Here is a 20241-nt window from a genome sequence, read left to right as displayed (position 1 = left end):
TCTTCTCTGCAGACATACCTAGGGTGACAGGACAACACAAAATTGTTCCCCTTCAGCTGCTATAGCATAGGAGACTTGCTTCAATGAGGAAATAGGAAGAAATCAACAGGTACAGAGTTCTGGTAAAATCTAGGGAGTTCCAGAAAAAACATCTCACCCATATTTATTACTGGCTTTAGAGCAATAGCAAAACAATCTGAGAGTTCTGGGAAAAGTTGTAATCCAAGATGGATGACTGTGGAAATGGAATGAGTGGAAGATACATTGGAGAGGGTGGCTGGCTGAGAACTCCAGGGGCAGAAGGAGCTTGCCCAGAACTGTTCCCTTTCTAAAGGCATTGTGATGAGGTTCACAGAGCAACTCCACAAACAGACAGACACTGAGTTCACACTGCAGGATCCTGGATCCAGTCCTGATATCACAAAAAACAGAAGATGCAGGAAAGAATAAGTTCTAAGGGTGTGAATTATGCTGGAGGCGAGAGAAAGCAGGAGTGTGATTGTGCAAACAGGATTTGGAAGGGACCACAAAAGGTTAGCCAGCACTGCACCTGAAGCAACCCCCCGCCCCCGCCTCTGAAGCATCCCTAACAGAATCTAGAAAGCTATTTAGCCTATTGAAGAGCAGATGGAAGGGGACCTGACAAGAAATATTTTAAGGTTCCCAGGGAAAGAATGGGGGCATTAATGCTTTTGTATCAAGCAAGATGGGAAAGAGCAGAAATCAGTGGTTACACAGTGTTGAGCAGCAAGGGGGATTAACCACAGGGAGGAACTGGATACCCTTTCTCTTGCAACCACCTGGGAGTTATTCACACATGCCTTCATGTTGCGGAATATCTGAAGAGCGAATCTGCTTCACAGCCGATTGCAAGATGTCTAATTCGGGGAATTAAATGGACAGTTCACATTGGGATGGATCCTCTCCTCAATCCCTGGCAGATCTTTTTCCGGTGTATTCCCACTGGCGTACTCCGGGTATTTCCTCCAACCAATCGCAAATCACATCAGAGAGGAGGAGAGCAAGAGAACGTTGTTGTGGTTGTGGCTAGTTTGACAGTTAAGAATGGAAGAACGGCATGATGAGTTGCTAAGCCGGCGGGTCAAATAGCAGAACGCTTAACCCGAGCCTGCTGAATCTGACCCAAATCTTTGCTGATTTTTATGATGAACTTGCCTTTGTGAGTGAATGCCTTCATCACCTCATGCCCACCCCTGCCCGACCATCTAAGAGGCAAGGAGGTTTCAGGCGAATCAGCTCAGATAAAAAGGTCTCAGGTTACATCAAGCTGTAGCCTCCATTCTGCATATCTAAAGCCTATGTTAAGACCCACATTTTGCAGTTTGTGCTTGAGTTTCTCAAACATTTCTCCCTTCCCCTCCCCTGGACTTCCTCCACAGAATTTCACCAATCTGCTAAAACCCTTCCCTCCCCACCAGCGCTTGCAATTGCAAATACTCAGAGCAGACCATACCAAACACAGCTGTTAAACTCCCCTTCACTGAGTTTTGAAAAATATTGTGGCCACTCCAAACATCAAGGGAGAAGCGATGGGCATAATAGAAGCCCCGAGTTTTTCCCCCAAAAGCCGGACATACTTCGGGCTAAGTCAGATTGTGCCGCCTTGATTCAGGGGGAAACAGAGTCATGTCTGTACTGGTCCCTGATAGCCCACAAGGACTTTGGGGAAAATGCAGCTGATATGTGGACTGGCACACTCCATTCCAGAGGAGATTTGAAGTAAAAGCCATGTATGTAAAGCCTCCTGGAGCTTTCCCACACAGGGGCTTTACCCCGAATCTCCTCTGGAAGATGTGTTGTGTGTTCTCACTACAGCCGGATTCCCGTGGCCGAGCTCAGTTCAATGCCTTCAGAAGCACCCCACACACAAATCGAGCATTTCCTGCTGGATTTAATCTCATCCCGGTTCATTTCCGAGTTTTTAAAATGCTGGTTTTCAGCAAAGTTTCCTGAAAAATCTGCTGCAAGTTGCTGTCTTATAAGCAGCAGTCTTTATATTTATTTAATAGGAGCAAGTCACGTCTATAGAATGCAAAAACAAAGCTGCCTACCGGCCTTGTGACCCAGAGGCAGAGTTGAAAACCCAGTTTTTGCCTCTTTGAAAGGGTTGAAAACCCTCTTTGAAAGGGTTATTTTTTGTGGGGGGGGGAGAGATCTGGGAGAAGGATTTGCGATCTTTTGCAGAAAACGAGCATTTCCTTGCATACCCTGCAAGCTGAGGGGGCTACAAAAGCAGAGGCAATGCTGCAGGAAGGCTGACACATGCTGGGGAGACTTCTGTGTGTATGTGCGTGTGTGTTGGGCTCGGGGTGGTGGGGGGCAGAATAGAAAGCCAAGGCTGATGGCTAACAGGCAGTCTGATCTACAAACCAATTAAGCAGCAGTGTGTGTGTATGGACTTCGACAGAGTCAGCTCACAGAGGGTGCTTTAATTACTGAACCCTTTGGGGGAAAGGGAGGCGTGGTGTCCCACCTCCTCTAGGAAGCCATTGGCCACGAGGAAAGCACAGAAGCGAGCTGTGTGTGAACCTACACAAAAGAAAACTTGCAGTAGAGAGGAGAGGGGCTGCTTCCCTAATGTGAAGCAGCCTTCATTCGAAGTGGCTTCCCTCATCAGATACTCCAAGAACTGGAAGTCATGTGTGGGAAAGCTCCAAGATGAGGGCCAGGCACTCTTTTAGAACGAATCAAACGTTTACTGAATAATCTGAATATTTTACTGAATAATCTGAATAAACTTTTACTGAATAATCTGAATATTTTACTGAATAATCTAAATACTGAATATCAACAATGCTGGCAGTAAGGAATCCTCTGGAATCACTGCTGAAATGTGTGACCATTGATGCTATATATGATGCGAGTTTGCTGCTGTTCTGCACATTTCATTGTTGTGAGTTTTGCTAAGCTAGCAGCTTTTAACCAAGCTACATTCCTTACTGCTTCTCCAATCCGTTCTCCTCCCTATAGCCTGAAAACCTGCTGTTGGCTGAAGTTGGCAGTGAGCAGGTGAGGATCTGTGACTTTGGCAATGCCCAGGAGCTGACTCCAGATGAGCCGCAGTACTGCAAGTATGGCACCCCTGAATTCGTAGGCCCTGAGATCGTCAGCCAGAGCCCCGTCTCCAGGGTCACCGATGTTTGGTAATCAGAGGCACCTGCATGATGTAATGTATGTCTGTGCATATACTGTAGGCACCCCTGAACACAGGTATATGTGAAGAGAACAAGGCGCTAGTGTTCAGCCTATGCTGGCACTTCCCACAAAGGAGCAGGTTTGCAGTTGGACTTGGGCTCATGCCTGCTGGTTTGTCTGAAGAAGAGGAGGCACAGGGGGATACCAGGATGGCTCAGTACTACAGACTGTGCAGACTTCATCTTTACTCTTGAAAGTCCACACCATTTTGCCTCAAGGGCAGGGCAAACCCAGTTTTTGTCTTAAGGCTAATGTGGGGCATGAGAGCACATCACACTGGATCATCACCGGCCATCTGACAGTGGTACACTTATTTTGACTCTGAGTTGCATCACCCTCTTCAAGACACTTGGCAAATGGAAACAGTATAGGCACTAGAAGAGCCCGGCACTCTGGGCTCACCCCCACAAATCCCAAGCGTATGTCATCTGCTAGCCAAGGGCATCTTCTTGTTGATGCTATGTGGGCCATAAATTATGCTTATCTTCACACAACTTGTCTCTTGGGGGTATGCCATCAAGGTACTGAAATGTCACCTCTTTTCTCTTTATAGGCCAGTGGGAGTCATCACATACTTATGGTAAGCCTCAGATTTGGGGAGCTGCCCAGGCCCTTCTCATATCCCCATCATGCACAGTGAACTGGTGGACCAATGAGCAAGAGCATGGGGTCTTCCTTGTTCCAAAGTTATAATTCCATCTCTGTGCAATGCCCCCATGCCCCCATTTGGCTCTCAGGTTCCACTGAGTCAGGTTCCACTGCTCCGTGGTTCAGACTGGGGTTGGGACAGCCTTGAGAAGCTATTTCAACCAGTTTCCCCACCACATCTATGCACAGGGCTTGGGAGCCCCAGAGAGTTTGCCTCAAACATGCCTGATGTGGGGCATGCTGAGGATTTTCTGAATCTTCCCTCTCCCAGCCTCACAGGGATCTCCCCATTCGTGGGAGAGAATGACAAGACGACCCTCATGAACATCCGCAACTACAATGTGGCTTTTGAGGAGAGCATGTTCACCGGACTGACGAGAGAGGCGAAAGGCTTTGTCATCAAAGTGCTGGTGAACGATCGCTTGTGAGTAATGGAGTATTGCAAGGGGCCTACTGGGGGCAGGAACAGAGGCCTTCACCCACTGGGACACAAAGAGGGCCTTCCCACTCCCTCTCTGACACTGGGGCAGGCTGGGAGAGGCAGAAAGCAAACTTCATCCCCCCTCCACTGAGACAGAAAGTGAAACCCATGCCTTCAGAGAAGCAGAAAAAAGAAGCACCTCCCAGTGGGGCAATAGGGCAGTTCCAGTCCTTCACTACCTACAGGCGAAAGAGATTCCCATCAGCTCCTTGTGGGCACACAAATAATAATAATAATAATAATTTGATTTCTATACTGCCCTTCCAGAAATGGCTCAGGGTGGTTTACACAGAGGAATAATAAATAAATAAGATGGCTCCCTGTCCCCAAAGGGCTCACAGTCTAAAAAGAAACATAAGATAGACACCAGCAACAGTCACTGGAGGTACTGTGCTGGGGGTGGATAGGGCCAGTTACTCTCCCCCTGCTAAATAAAGAGAATCACTATGTTAAAAGGTGCCTCTTTGCCAAGTTAGCAGGGGACAAAGTCACTTGAACATCTGATACTCTCACCCTTACTTGCTTGCCTGCAGTTATAAGTTCTTATATAATCCCTTCCCATAGGGAAATTGTACCTCAGTAATCCCACTCTCCCCAGACAGAGGGGATGTCCATGGTTCTAAAATTGCTCCAAGGTCATATGGTTAGTATCTGTGGAAGGAGGTACATCGGAAGGAAAGGCGGATTCTGCTTTTGGTGGAAGAGAGTAAGAGAGGTGGGCCTAGCTGGTAGAACTAAATTGGAGGAAAGGAAAGAGGTTTCTTCAAGGTTTGCTGAACACCAATGGGAGTTGCTACAGCTTTCCCCTTGGCTCATGAATGCTATTGCTACACCCTGACTTGTTCTTCTCTTTTGAATAGGAGGCCCAATGCAGAGCAGACCTTAGAGCATCCCTGGTTCAAGGTGAGTCCAGTTGTGGAGGCCTTTTTAGGAGAGCAGTGGGGCCCCTGTTGGCTTTTGGGCAGCTCTCTCTAAGCAGGAGAAAATCCAGAGGGCTTGGAGTGGGGAGCAGGTTCCATCCAGTTCAAGGTCTTACTACATATACAAAGAACAAAAGCAACTATTTTCAGCTGCCTGGCATGACCTCCATCTGTACTTTGCTTTCAGACATTGGCTAAGGGCAAGAGCATCAGCACTGATCATCTCAAGCTCTTCATATCTCGCAGGAAGTGGCAGGTAAATTTAGTGATGGAGACAAGAAACTCCTTGACAGTTGTTGGGACAGGCAAGATGCAGAAGGCTGACACGTTGAAGGTGCATGGAGAGGACTAGAAATTTAGAAACTAGCTACAGGCCCTACCTACTGGCCCTTTCCTCTGTAAAAAAACCCACTTGATTTTTGGTGGGGAGAGGTACCAAATTATGGATATTTTCACATGGGGGCTATTCCCACGAGCAGCAAAAATTGGACTAGGAGAGCCTAGCCCGATTTTTGCTGCTCGTGTAAACAAGCCCAGTGGCTTACACGTGGCTAGCCCGCCAAAGTAGCCCGCCCCTTAAACCGGGTTTGTGAGTGCTCCGCAAACCCATTTTTTCGCAGTACATACTGAAGCTTCTGGGGGCTGCACGGCCCCCAATCCTCCCAGCCCCCGCCAGCTCCATCACGGAACCGGCAGCCGTGTGGGCAGCCAATCCAGCCGCCCAGGGCTGCCGCCCTGCTCATCTGCAGGGAGAGCGAGCTTAGCAAACCCTCATGGGCTTCTGTTGGATGGGGCGTTTGGCCGCCTAACCCATTTCAGTTTCATGTCCTTGTCAAGGTGAATTCAGACAATTTTAGTAACTTCTAACTCAGTTTCTCATCATTTAGAATGAGACATGGATTTGTGTGTTTTGATTTAAGCATCCTCTGCCTAGCCCACAATTGAATTCTGCACAAATTCTAATTTTCTTTATAGCTTTTATAATATTAACTGTACTCAAAAATGTTAATTGGATAGCATTCAATTTTACTTTTCATTTTTTAATATTTTGGATTAATTATGGTCATTGAATAGCACAAAAACATACTTTTCAATGTGCATACATTCAATATTCTTATGCCAAATGATACAGAGCATTCTATATTTCATACAATATCATATTTAGTGCAATATCACTATTCCTGCACATTTACCTTGTGCATTATTGTTCTATAACTTTGATCCAATTTACTCAAAATTAAGGAGACTAGAAATTAACTATAAGTGTCCTAGGAATAGTGACCAAAATTTGCTGCAAAAAAGAATAAGCATCCATTGTTCTCCAGGGCCTTGAGGAGGAGGACTTATCCTGTAATTGAAGGAACCCCTCTCATTTTACACACAGACACACACACACACCTACATGAGCCTAGTTGTCTCATACCATAGTTCCCATGTGTTTCCCATGTACACCTTTATAGAAAACAAAAACTGCTATGGCACATCATCTCTTTGAGAGAGAATGGCCACTTTTCCCTAGAGTGACTTGGACACAGGAGTGGTGATATTGTAGCAGGGTTCAATTTGCTCCAGTTATATGTTCACTGAAATCTTACTACTCCACAAGAAATATTTTCACCTTCCCATTCTCTGCAATGGGGCAACGTAGCATCATTTGACAGGTAAAAATAAACTGGGCAGCCCTACAATGCAGGGGGCGGTGGCAAAATACAGATCTTGCATACTTTGCTTGGGCTCCAACCTATTCTCTCCCCACCCACCTCCACCCTCCCAATATGCTTTTTCTCCCCAGCGCTCCCTGATTAGCTACAAGTGCAACATGGTGCCACGGCCTATCCCTGAGCTTCTAGAAGACACATCCAGCCACTTGTCCATTGCTGTGCCACGCCTCCTCAAGGAGACTTCAGTGCTGTCCTCCTCTTCGGACTCTGATGACCCAGAAGAGTTGCCTTACATTCCCATGCCCCATCAGCTTGAATTTTCTGGTTCCCGCATGTCCCTCAACGAGATCCCCACAGATGATGAGCCTCTGAGTCCCGATAGAGTTCCAGAGGATGAGGAGGGCACATCCATGGAGTGGCAGAGTGAGGGACAGGGAGGAGCAGTGGATTTCAAGAGGAAGGAGGAGGCAGAGTCGTCCTCTGCCAGGAGGCAAAAGGGCACATTGCCAACGAAGCGCTCCACAGAGGCCGTGGAGCCTGGCTCTTCTGACGAGGAGACTCGTGAGGCCCGGAAGAGACCCGAGTACCCCAGAAAGACCCTGAAGAAAGGTTCCAGTCTGGATGCTCCAGAAGCATCTGAGAAGGCCTCACGCAAGGGGGAGCTGCGCCGTGGCAGTTCCGCAGATAGCGCCCTCTTGCTCAGCCTTCCCTCGGAGGAAGCCCAGTCCCGTAAAAGCCTGACCAAGGCAGCCTCCATGGAATTGCCCCGCCGTAGCCCCAGCCCTGGCACCTTGTACCGGAGGAAGGGTGGTTTGCCCGAGGAAGAATATGCCCAGCGCCTGGAACTCATGCGCCAGCGCTTGCTGCATGGCAGCCCTGTCGATGGCAAACTGAGTGGCTTGCGGGGGCCCTTGCTGGAGACGCTTGGCCTTGAGAAGAAGGTGCTGAGGCCTCCCAGACTGGAGAAACAGCTGTCCCCTGGGCACAAGATGGTGCGTGCCGCCTCCAGTGAAACAGCTCCCCAGCACCTGCCGCCGGAGGGGCGCCTCCTCCAAAAGAGCAGCTCCTTCAGCCAGGGTGACGGGGAGCCTGTTACCCTGCATCGCCGCTCTGGAGCACCACTAGAAATCCCTTTGGCCCAGGCTGAGGCCCAGAGACTAAAAGAGACACCATCTCTCTCTGCTCTGAATGAGTCCAGGCCCCATACACCCCACGAGGTTCCCTTCAAGCCACCCACCCCTGAGCAGGGAGAGGGGAAAAAGCCCAGCACCAGGCCCAGCTTAAGGAGGCCAGCTGCCAGGGGAACTGAGGACAAGCCACTGGTGGCCAGGTTTGCCAAACCAGACACCGCAACCGGTGTAAAAGCCATAGCCCCCTCAAGGGAGTCTGCGCCATTCATGCCCATTTCACCCACCCCTGGCAGCTCAGCACCCAAACGTTCTTCCTATGCCGATGTCATGCTGTCCCTGGCAGGTGAGCTGCCCAGGGGCCCTCCCAGGGAGGCAGCAGAGCCTGCTGCTGCCTCAGTCCATATACCCCGCCTCTTACCAGCAGAGACGCAGTCCCACACGGCTGTCTATGCCAAGGTGGCTGCACAGACGGCGGTCAAGGAGCCAGCCACCCCAGCTCGCTCTTCCAGTACTGAGCATATCCCAGACATTGACTCCGAAGAGGTGTTTGAGGCCAAGTTCAAGAGAAGCCGGGAAGGCTCCCTCAGTCGGGGCCGCAAGCTGCTCTCCAGGTCGGAGGAGCAGCAGCTGGCTGGGCCCCTGGTCCGGGAGGAGGGCATATATCGCCCGGGCCCAGTGGGTGCTCCACTAGAGCTGTCCAAATCTGTGGCTTCCCGGCGCTCTTATTCAGTGCAGGACCTGCATGAGGTGGAGAAGGAAACAGGATTCATTCGCAGGATGTCCATGCGACTCCGGCGGACGCCCCCCACGGAGAGGAGAAAGGTCAAGGAGGATGAAGTTGCGGGAGGAACTGCACCGGGGCGGAGACTTTCCTGGGGCCTGGCTTCCAAGGAGAAAAAAGACTCAGACAGTCTGCAGTCAGAGCCTGGCTCCAGCGAGTCCCCTGTCATGGCGGTCCGCAGGAAGATCGGCACCACCATGGGGCGCTTCTCCACACACCTACGCAGCCATTCGCAGCCGCAAACCGATGATGACCACATCAGGCAGCCTGCGAAGAGAGCTCCTTTCCTCTCTCAGCTGCGCCGGGCAACCTCTGAGGGTGAAAACCTGCGTCAGGTGGGCATCCCACAGAACCAGCTGGCAGCCCAGTCTGCCAATGTCCCTTCCACAGAGTCCTTCCAGTCAGAGACATCCACAGGCAATGGTGAGCAAAGATCCAGAATCAACACTTGGGGTGGGGGCGGGGGGGCATATTGAGCGTACCACTATGCAAATGTGTAGAGAAGGTGGAGCAGAGGATTCATCACCTCAGTTTTCTAGCTTTACAGCTGAAATTGTTAAGCAGAAACCTCATGTAGAGGTTTAGACCGATGCCTTTTAGACCAATCCCTCTATAGTGCAGTTGGGGAAGAATGCGGGGGATGTTCCTATGGCCCTGTTCCTTTTGCAAGATGGTTGTTATGGGCGATAGTTGGGAGGGAGCTACTATGGCCTGAAGAGAGACTCTTCACCATCCATAGTGTTGGGAATTCTCTGTGGTAAGAGAATCCCCTTTTCATTATAGCAGAGTGCACAGAGGCACAACACAGCGGAATTTACTTAGGCATGCGTGTATGTTGAGAGTAAAGTAACTTGGAGCCAATTCATAGTTTCAAATCAATATATAAGGTATTTATTAAGGAACTCCATTCTAGATAGGAAAGTAAGGAGTTAGGATCTCTAATCTATCTATCTAGCTGGATGCAGATGGATTCTGCATCTTCTGTGCACACATGGTACAGGGAGAGGAGCTTGCCATGTTGCAAGGTAGGAGGACAGGTAGGGAAGAGAGAGAGGAAGTGAGTTGCTGGAACTGGAAGGAAGTAAGTCCCTGAGATTAGCAATCTACATTCCAAAGGGATAGTGTCAGAGCAGTAGAGAAGGGATGACCAATGTCTTGACCCTCTAGCCCTCTGACTCACTAGTCTGTCCCGCACTGTCTGAGACGAGAGACAGCGCAAAGTCCTTAACTTCCAACACATAGTGCAGTTCAGAGCAGGTACATAGGAAGCTGCCATTTACTGAGTCAGACCTTTGGTCCATCTAGCTCAGTCTTGTCTACGCTGACTGACAGCAGCTTCTCCAAGGTTTCAGGCAGGATTCTTGCCCAGCCCTACCTGGAGGTGCCAGAAACAAGGCCTTCTGCATGCAAAGCAGATGCTCTGTCACTGAACTATGATCCAGCCCCCACAAAGGTGGCATAAATTGGCATCCCATCCAGGCACGTACCACACCAAGACCTGCTTAGCTTCAACAAAGTGGTTATATCATCTGCCCTTAGACCATGTTCTGGGACCATGGTGGGCAGGCAGGCAGGCTCGTGGAGTAGGAGGCAGCTGTACCATCAAGTTACCCTGGCTAACTTGGCAAAGAGGCACCTTTTAACGTAGTGATTCTCTTTATTTAGCTGGGGGGGAATAACTGGCCCTATCCACCCCCAGCACAGTACCTCCAGTGACTATTGCTGGTGTCTATCTTACGTTTCTTTTTAGATTGTGAGCCCTTTGGGGGCAGGGATCAATTTTATTTATTTATTTATTATTTCTCTGTGTAAACCGCCCTGAGCCATTTTTGGAAGGGTGGTATAGAAATTGAATAAATAAATACATTATAGATTAAAGGACACATCCCTTCCCAGTCAAAGGCAGTGGGGAGAAATACAGTTAAGGGAACTGCATCACATTCTTGGTTTTTATCACTTTGCCTGGAAATCGTATGCTAATGCTTGGAAATCATATGCTAATGCTCTCTCTCATGAAAGCATTTCTCCCTATCCATGGGTGTATGGAGAATAATTGATGTTTCTCAGTAGGAAAACCATGGCATCTGCATATGTGTTAAGGCACTTTTTCCTTTATAAGGCTACAATCCCATGCAAAGTCACCAGGGACTCAATGGGACTTACTTCCAAACAGTCATGCATAGGATTGCGTTGTATTTGCTGTGCTTTGTACAACACAAATACAATTTGTGTTGTATTTGCTGGTTAGGGGAAGGGAGTGGAGTTTTGAAATTACAGCCGTGCGCCCCCTGTAAATACTATTACTGTTGTGGAGAACAAGTTCCAGGAAAACACTGATGGAACTAGGGAATGAGGAGCAGGGGCGTATCTAGGGTGGGGCAGGCAGGGCACGTGCCCCGGGCACCACTTGAAGGGGGCGCCATTTTGTAAAATTAAAAAAAAAATAAGAAAATGGCCGCCAAAAACAAAATGGCCACCGTGCATGCTCAAATGGCCTCTGTGAGGCCCTAGGTCATGCCAGGCCTTGCAGAGGACATTTGAGCTTGTGTGGTGGCCATTTTGTTTTCAGTGGCCTTTTTTTTTTTAAGATTATTTTTAAAAATGGCCACCGCACATGCTCAAATGGTACCTGTGAGGCCCTAGAAGCCAGCGGGGGGAGGGGGAACCTTTGAACCCCCCCCACAGACTTTAGGAAGCCCCCCAAAGGGGCTACAGGCTGAAAAAAAAAAAAATTAATATAATATGACACTGTACACATATTCAGACAGCCACTATGTACAGAGAATCAGGGCTTGTGAATACTGAGCTGATGCTTATGATCTAGGATTGTATCCATTTGCTCTTTGCTTCTTGTGATAAGTGAGTTAAATGTGATGTCTTGCTAATATGGCTATTAATGGTGAGTTTGTCTTTGAATCAGTGTGAAATCCTTAGTATTAAGGCCCACTGGGAGTTTCTTGCTCTCTTTCTCTCATTTTAACTGTCTTTCTGAAAGACTAGAATATATTCCAAGCAGTGACACAGTTTACTCTGCATATCCTTTAATTATTTACAGAGTATCTGGGAAAAGTCAAATTCTCCATTGATTTTTAAAACTTATGTAATAGTGATGCTACAATGCATAGTAGAGAATTAGACAGGCACTTCTGTTTAGTTTTCCAAGTACACCTCCAAATAGTATTTGGGTATTTCATGAGCCCCAGCATACTGAAATTTGTGGTTTTCCAGCATTTTTTGGTCTGGCTATGTCCACTGCTAAATAGTTTTTGAAATATTAAAAGATTAACGATCCTGACTTGTATTTTTCAGCTGATATTATGGTAAAGTTATCTGAAAGATGGGTGTCAGATGCTTGGACAGGGGGCGCAATTTCAGTGTTTGCCCTAGGCGCTATTTTCCCTAGATACGCCTCTGAAGGGAGAACAGGAGTGTAGAATGAATTGGGTATATGAAGGCTGAAATAAGGCTCTAGTGTGAGAAAGAGTCATTTTGTGGGAAGAGTCAGGAATCCTGCACTGAGTACACACATCAAAGGAAAGCCAGCATGATGCCAAACAGGTTCCTGCCCATTTTGCAAAATACATTGAGCACTCTCACATGCCTACTGTCTCTGCAGTCCCCAGTGATAGCCACCGGCGCGGTTCTCGCTGGGAACGCTGGAACTTGTCCCGAGCCAAGAAAGACAAGGTTGCATCACAGCCCAACATTCCTGCCAGCCTGAGAGGGGATGGCGTCGTCATTGTGAGTCAACCCTATGTGCTCAGCGAGTCAGGTATGTCTTTGGAATGGGGCACTGCTCTTCAGTAAGTTCAGCCTGGTGGGCTGAACTCAGAGGTCATTCTCTGAGTTGCTCCTGCGCTCATTTGTTCAGTTGGTCAGGAAAGGTGTAACTCCTCAGGCACCTGGAGTGGGCCAGTCTAGGGGATCATGTTAGAAGATCATGTTAGAGGTTGTTGATTTTTACCCACAATAGGTAAAACAGCAAAGCACTAAGGAATGAGCACACACTCCAGTCACAGAGTAGGTAGCAGAGGATGGTTTGGATATTGCAGCTATTTAGAGAAAACACATGGAGATCCTTGTAGAACTAAATACTAAATATTTATTGGTTAAATACACTTAGATAGGAAAGACCTATATCTAATCTAAAGGACTACATAATGGATAGGTAAGGAGAGAGAGAGATGTTTCCATCTGCTCTCTAGGAGGAAAGGAAGGATTGTGACTCAGCAGTAAAGGAAGTGTTGCAGAGTCAGTTCAGGGGTCATAGAGTAGGGAGAGATAAGGAGACCCTTACTCACTGTCTCTACTCCCAATGCCACTAGTGGTCATTAGGACAGTTGGTGCAAAAGGTCGATGCACTGGAAGTTCATCTCCAACAGATCATGGGGAAGGAGTGATCCAGTTTCCTAAGGAATGCAAGGTGTCCTGTCCACCGCTTTTCCCCCCTGTGAAGCCACAGCTGTAGCCTTCATGCAACTCCTCTAGGAGATCATTCTCACCTTGGGGAAAGGAATAACATTCCTGCTCAGTCCCTAAGTACCAGCCAGATAGTACTTCACATTTTCCTCTGATTCCTTCTATTCTCTTTCCTTCCCAGACTTCCCTCCAGTTTTCCACATAAAATTGAAGGACCAGGTATTGCTGGAGGGTGAGGCAGTGCAACTCTTCTGCCTTCCTGCAGCCAGCCCTGCCCCCCGTATACTGTGGATGAAAGGTAGGTCATTCACGTCTCATGAGGAGGATGCCTGTGCACCTTGGGCTGCAAGGATCAATACAGCCTCTCTGCTCCAGAGATCAGGAAGTGGGAACTTGATCCCTGTTGAGTTGCTCCAAAACATCTGAGGGCTAACTTGTCTCCATCCATTCAGCACTCCTTCAGGGGCCAAACAGGTATCTGGTCAGACTGCCACAGTGTGGTGTCACCAAAGGCAGGTTCAGTCATAGAGCTAAGAAAAGACTACCTTGACACGTGGCCCTGGCTGCCATTTGGGTGGGCATGCCATCATGCAGTTGCTGTGTGCTCCCACATCTCTATGGTGTATTTCCTGAATGCTTGGCACTAATTGCCACCGTAATGGCTGCATCATTGGAACCCAGAAGTGTCAATTGAACTGCATTGGACTGGGATGCCTTGGGTTTAACTGGGAAGAGAGAGAGAGATTATCTTGCATCTGTTCTACTCAAACCCGCATGTTTGAGTATATGGCTGGTAGTCAGCCATATGGAGAAGCAGTATTGCCCAAGCTGGAGTGGGGATGGGGGGAGGTTTATGATGGAGAGTGTGTGACATATTGGTGAACCTGATGAGGTTGTATTCCTTTGTTCCTTCCAGACAAGCATCCCTTGGTATCAGAGGGTGTTCTCAACATTGTGGCATGTAAGGATGGCCGTCAGCTGCTCACCATCTCCAAAACCTCCAAGAAGGATGCGGGCTTGTACGAATGCAATGCTGCAAATGCCTTGGGCACTGCCACCAGTTCCTGTACCCTGGCTGTGGCACGTAAGAACAGAAGGAGGGTATCATATGATTCTCCCTCTCCCCCAGCCAATAATCTATGAGCCTTTCTCTGCCACATCATTTATATCCATGCTAGGCCCTATCCGTCCCTAGCATAGCACCCCTCCAGTAGCTGTTGCTGGTGTCTGTCTTTTTTAGATTGTGAGCCCTTTGGGGACAGGGAGCCATTTCATTTAATTTATTTATATCTATGGAAACTACTTTGGGAATTCTTGTTGATGTTGTATAAGTATTTGTCATATTCATATTCATATGCTCTATACATGTCTCTTCCCCCACCCACCCCCACCCCTACTCTTAACAGGACTTCCTGGGAGACCAGGCACCCCAGAAATCCCTCAAAAGTACAGGAACACAGTTCTGGTGCTGTGGAGGCCAGCAGATAGTCGGGCACCCTGCACATACACGCTGGAACGCAAGATGGATGGTACGCACCTCTGAGGGATGTGGCAAACGTTGCCAGCTGCTTTCTGTGATTTCTTTCATGGCCAAGCGCACTCTCTATCTTGTGTTGCTATCTCTTTTTTGCTCAGCTTTTGGGTTTGCTGGGGTTCTGTGTCCATCCCAGCCTTTCCCCTCCCCACAGAGATTCTAGAGGACATTGGGCCCAGCAAAGTCATTGCTGCCTTCTCGGTCCATCCCTTGTGGGACTATCTGGGATGTCATATTCCCCATCATGCTCATGTGCAAAATACAGCATCACTCTGATGATCCTATAGCACAAACCATGCAAGTCATAGGAACATAGGCAGCTGCCATATACTGAGTCAGACCCTTGGTCCATCTTGCTCAGTATTGTCTACACAGACTGGCAGTGGCTTCTCCAAGGTTGCAGGCTGGAGTCTCTCTTAGCCCTATCTTGGAGAAGCCAGAGAGGGAACATGGAACCTTCTGCTCTTCCCAGAGCAGCTCCATCCCCTAAGGTGAATATCTTACAGTGCTCACACTTCTAGTTTCCCATTCAAATGCAACCAGGGTGGACCCTGCTTAGCTAAGGAGACAAGTAATGCTTGCTACCACAAGACCAGCTCTACTCCCTGAGGGATTAAAACAAGAGTTAAACACAAATAGAACAAAGTGCAAAGAAGGTTTTCTCCCAATAATTGCCAAGTAAATCCAGCCACCCTCCCCATAAAATCATGCTGCTGATCATGTATTTAAGATACCATTATTGAACACCTATCTAGAAGACAGTGTTTTCACTGTTGTTGTTTTTTAAAGTATCCCTTGTGCCTTTACACATACATTAAAGTGCAGTCACCATTTAGAGTGGTCCCCAAACCCTTTTGGAACTGGTCCTTAAGAACTGCAATAGCACTGTTAGTGGTCTTCCACCTGCCCATCACTTTGGTTGCCTGCCAATTCCCAAACAGCCAATGATACATCAAGGCAGGAAAGGGTAGGTTTTTTGTCCCCTCCCCACTGCCTTCTTTGGTTCTATACTAATTTCTTATAGATTCAGCATCAATGCAGGAACAAGACCCGGAGTCCTCATCTATCTCCATGGATGTTGACTTGTCTCCCAAGGACAGTCTCTTCATTGCCATCTCTGCTGAGCCAAAGAGCAACACTACACTACACAAACCAAGTGCCCCCCGCCCCCAACAGCACTATGTCTGTATGGGAAGACCCACCCCACTGGCTGATATCCCTGTATTTCTTCCTCAGGGGAGCATGAGTGGAAAATAGTCAGTTCAGGCATTGCTGACTGCTACTTCAATGCGACGGATCTTCCAGTTGGGAGCACCCTCAAGTTCCGTGTGGCCTGCGCCAACAAGGCCGGACAAGGCCCCTACAGCAACCCCTCAGGGAAGGTGTTCATTGAGAGTGCAGGTGAGAATCAGGGAGATGATCTTAGTCCTGGACTCCAGCTCTGTTTGAGCCAACCAGTGGGTCAAAATGTGATTTGTGGAGGATGTGTTTGCCATGTAGTTCAGGGGGCAGGTACTTCACAGACTGGTTGCCAGCAAACTCCACATCAGGACACACAGCTGCTTTTCTCCCTTCAGCTGGCTCTGCCAAAGTTGGGATTACCACTCTTCCTTGACTGAAAAGGGCCTACTCCAGACAGGGCTGGGACCAGTTTTCCCCTCCTTTGTGGCTAACATGTTCTCTTTCATCCCTTTTAGAACCCAAGGCTGCCCACTCAGCTGTCACTGCCAAGAAGAATATAACTGCCCCAGAGAAAATGGCTTCCACCAGATTCACCCAGACCCCATCTGAGCAGTCTCCCAAGCCAACACTCAAAACCACAGCTCCACTGCCCTCCACCCACAGCTCCATGCCCTCCAAGGAGCATAAGGGGTTGGTGCCTATGCTGGGACAGTCTCCTGCTGTCCCGTCATTGACTCAGGCCAAGGAGGAGAAGCCTCTGGCTGCAGAGGAAGAAAAACCCCTTCTTATGGCACAGTCCTCCAAGGATGTCTCCTCTTCTGAGTGCCCAGCCATCACAACTTCTCCAGAGCCAACATTAAAGCCTTCCCGGACTGCATCTTCTCTCAATGCCCAGAGTGCCTCAAACACTACCAAAGTCTTGCCTGCCCCAGAATCCAGCCCTGGCTTTTCTCTTTCCAAATTCTCACCCATCAACCCTGTATTGCGAACCCCTATGGCACACTCACCAGCAACTGTCTCCCCCAAAGCTGTCCCCTATGTAGCCACATCTTTTATCTCCATGCCACCAGGTGTTCCCACCACCACGGAAGGTACACCCAGCCCCCCAGTTACCCCCACCACAGAGGAGGTGCCTTCCCATACACGCTTCCTGAGCCGGAGCACTGCTTCTGGCAGGGACACCATTAGTGGTGCTCAGGGCAGGCTGACTCCAGCTGCAAAGGACGACTCGTCATTGCGCCAAGGAGTCCCTCAAAAGCCCTACACCTTCCTGGATGAGAAAGCAAGGTAAGGGACACACAGTATGCTGCCATACCATATGAACACATGAAGTTGCCTAATACCGAGCCAGACTATTAGTCCATCAAGCCCAGTATTGTCTGGCTGACAGAGGCTCTCCAAGGCAGAGTTTGATTCTTTTGGCTGGAGATACCAGTGACTGAGCCTGGGGCCTTGTGCATGCAAATAAAAAATGGTTATTATTTATTATTATTTTACACAGTCAGACAGGTGTTATTGACTGGTTTGTTTTATCCAGACATCGAGTCCTTCCCAAGGACCTAGGATGGCTGAATTTTATAATCAATATTGTTGCTGTTATAGATATCGTCGCAGAATATAGGCTGATTATTATTATTAATTCGATTTCTATACCGCCCTTCCAAAAATGGCTAAGGGTGGTTTACACAGAGAAATAATAAATAAATAAGATGGCTCCCTGTCCTCAAAGGGCTCACATTCTAAAAATAAACACAGGATAGACACCAGCAACAGTCACTGGAGGTACTGTGCTGGGGGTGGATAGGGCCAGTTACTCTCCCCCTGCTAAATAAAGAGAATCACCATGGTAAAAGGTGCCTCTTTGCCCAGTTAGCAGGGGCATTCCCTACTTTACCCTTGTAGTATATTTTGACCACACACACAGCTGATCTATTTGGTCCTCTGATTCTCATCTCTGCAGAAAGGATGGAAAATAGTAAGGGCACCGACGCAGTGAGAGAAGTTCTTTCTCTCTTGTTGTTTTCTTATCTCTGCAGATCAGTTCACAGAATTATATTTATTGCATGAAAACTACAAGTATCATGTGACAGCTGAGTTGCAGGAGCCACTTAGGAACATAAGAAGCTGCCTATACTGAGTCAGAACATTGGTCTATGTAGCTCAGTATTGTCTTCACAGACAGGCAGCGGCTTCTCCAAGGTTGCAGGCAGGAATCTCTCTCAGCCATATCTTGGAGATGCTGCCAGGGAGGGAACTTGAAACCTTCTGCTCTTCCCAGAGCGGCTCCATCCCCTGAGGGGAATCTCTTACAGTGCTCACACTTCTAGTCTCCCTTTCATATGCAACCAGGGTGGACCCTGCTTAGCTAAGGGGACAAGTCATACTTGCTACCACAAGACCAGCTCTCCTCATGCAATCAATCTGCCAGAGATTAAATTTTACCACCTGATCTCATTCTACAGATTGTGCAGAACAAGGTGGTAGACTATATTTTGGGTTGGACCACTGAAGATGAGGGGGTGGGGGGGACTTTTGAATGCTCCCTCAAGTAAAATACGACTCCCTGTATCTAGTAAATACTAGAGAGCAGGGTTTGTTTGATTGTTTATTGTTTAGAAAATGTTTTTACTGTTTCAACAAAGTGTTTGAAGTGGTTTCCATAGCAAAAGGAGCTTGTTAGGCTGCTTTGTGAAGCCCTTCTCCTGATACACTAGTTTATTATGCAGTGAACCATTTGTATGAGGGAATATTTAAAAATATGACACTCTCCCACCTTTGGTCTAAAATGGTACAATCCAAAATTCTACCACCTCCATTTTATCATCTTGTTCTGCAGAAGGTTGAACTGCTCAGATCAAGTGGCAACAGGCTTATCAAGTGCCAAATTTGTCAGGATTGTGCCATATGAATTGGCTGTATGTTGGCATGCCTAGGAGTAACTAAGACTCCAAGTGCCACAGTGCCAGGCCTCATGGTTGTAGAGAACTAAAGAGAAACCCTCAAGAGATACACCTCAAAAGAAACCGTCTTGGTCTGACATACAGTAATGGTACCCTGGATGCAGCTTGTCTAACGGGGAGGGAGTTATTTGTAATACAAAAGGAAAAGAAAGGGTTGTGCCGTCGAGTCGCTGTTGACTCCTGGCGATCACAGAGCCATGTGATTTTCTTGGTAGAATATAGGAGAAGTTTACCATTGCCTCTTCCTGCATAGTATGAGATGATGCCTTTCAGTACCTTCCTATATCGCAGCTGCCCGATATACTGTAGGAGTTTCCCATATTCTGGGAAACACACCAGCGGGGATTCAAACCAACAGCCTCCTGCTCTCTAGGCAGGTTACTTCACTACAGAGTACAAATATTGAAGGCTGGAAACAGGTGAGTCAGGCAGGATATAATAGAGATCCCTAACACTTGCTCAAAGATATGGGTGTATGTGTTCAAAATGACTCCCTGCCTCCTTCCAGCTCCCCAAACCCACCGTGGACAAGGGTGATGCAGAAACAGTTCCCTCATGCTGTGAGGCATATCTCTGTCAGCACAGGGCATTGTTTAGTTGCTAGTGCTGAGTTCAAATGGGAGGGAATGATCTTGGATGAGGGATTGTGACCACAAATCACTACTTCTCAGCCAACCCAAGGGGCCACTGGATGATTGTAGAGTTTGTCATCACGTCCAGAAAACTCTCAGAATATGGCACCGGCCACCCCATGATGCCCTTACCTCTTAGGTGAGGAATTGTGGGGGGAGGGGAAGAGGGGGGTTTAAAAATAACCTTCCTTTTCTCTCTGCCTTATCTTTCCCATTCACGACTTCCTTGAGGGACTCTCCCAACCTGTTTTTATTTTAGTAGGCTCAAGGCAAGATTTGGAGAGGACTATTATGACAATTATATAATTCAGAGTACACTCTTCTTTCATTAAGTAAGTTTCATTAGTCTGATCAGGCTTGTTTAGTCCTCGATGTGCTTCATCTCTGCAAACTCCCAACCAAGGAACTTTTTAAAGAGTATCAATTGTTGTCAGGAGCATTTCCAGATGGGGCTTTTAGCTTGCTTCTCCTCCGGAATGGAGGGTGTATATTCACATATCATCCAGATTTGCCCCAAAGTCCCTGTGAGCTGTTGGGGAGCACTCCAGACATGATTCAGGTATTTCACTGTGCATTAGAGCCTAGCCTGGTTTATGTCCAGGATTAAAAAATAGACTTTTTGCGTCAGTTTTTTGGGGCAAATTCAAACTCACAATAAAGCCCCACAGTAAACCCAT

General features: G+C 48.0%; 1 protein-coding gene across 7 annotated transcripts in view; it reads left to right on the top strand.

The window, feature by feature from the left end:
- The window catches only part of SPEG (striated muscle enriched protein kinase), a 164949-nt gene that overhangs the window by 125050 nt on the left and 19658 nt on the right, over positions 1-20241 (top strand). For all 7 annotated transcript variants that reach the window (XM_053284322.1, XM_053283565.1, XM_053285046.1 and 4 more), the window contains 12 exons: positions 2992-3164; positions 3770-3796; positions 4136-4288; positions 5206-5248; positions 5453-5521; positions 7058-9260; positions 12454-12609; positions 13438-13554; positions 14173-14340; positions 14663-14785; positions 16027-16191; positions 16488-17259. In XM_053284322.1, coding sequence (XP_053140297.1) covers positions 2992-3164; positions 3770-3796; positions 4136-4288; positions 5206-5248; positions 5453-5521; positions 7058-9260; positions 12454-12609; positions 13438-13554; positions 14173-14340; positions 14663-14785; positions 16027-16191; positions 16488-17259 — 4169 coding nt within the window. The remainder of the gene's footprint in view (positions 1-2991; positions 3165-3769; positions 3797-4135; positions 4289-5205; positions 5249-5452; positions 5522-7057; positions 9261-12453; positions 12610-13437; positions 13555-14172; positions 14341-14662; positions 14786-16026; positions 16192-16487; positions 17260-20241) is intronic.

Source organism: Hemicordylus capensis, chromosome 1, assembly GCF_027244095.1.
Source record: "Hemicordylus capensis ecotype Gifberg chromosome 1, rHemCap1.1.pri, whole genome shotgun sequence".
Taxonomy (NCBI): domain Eukaryota; kingdom Metazoa; phylum Chordata; class Lepidosauria; order Squamata; family Cordylidae; genus Hemicordylus; species Hemicordylus capensis.
Note: the sequence above shows the minus strand (reverse complement) of the source record. Positions and strands in the feature narration are given on the sequence as shown.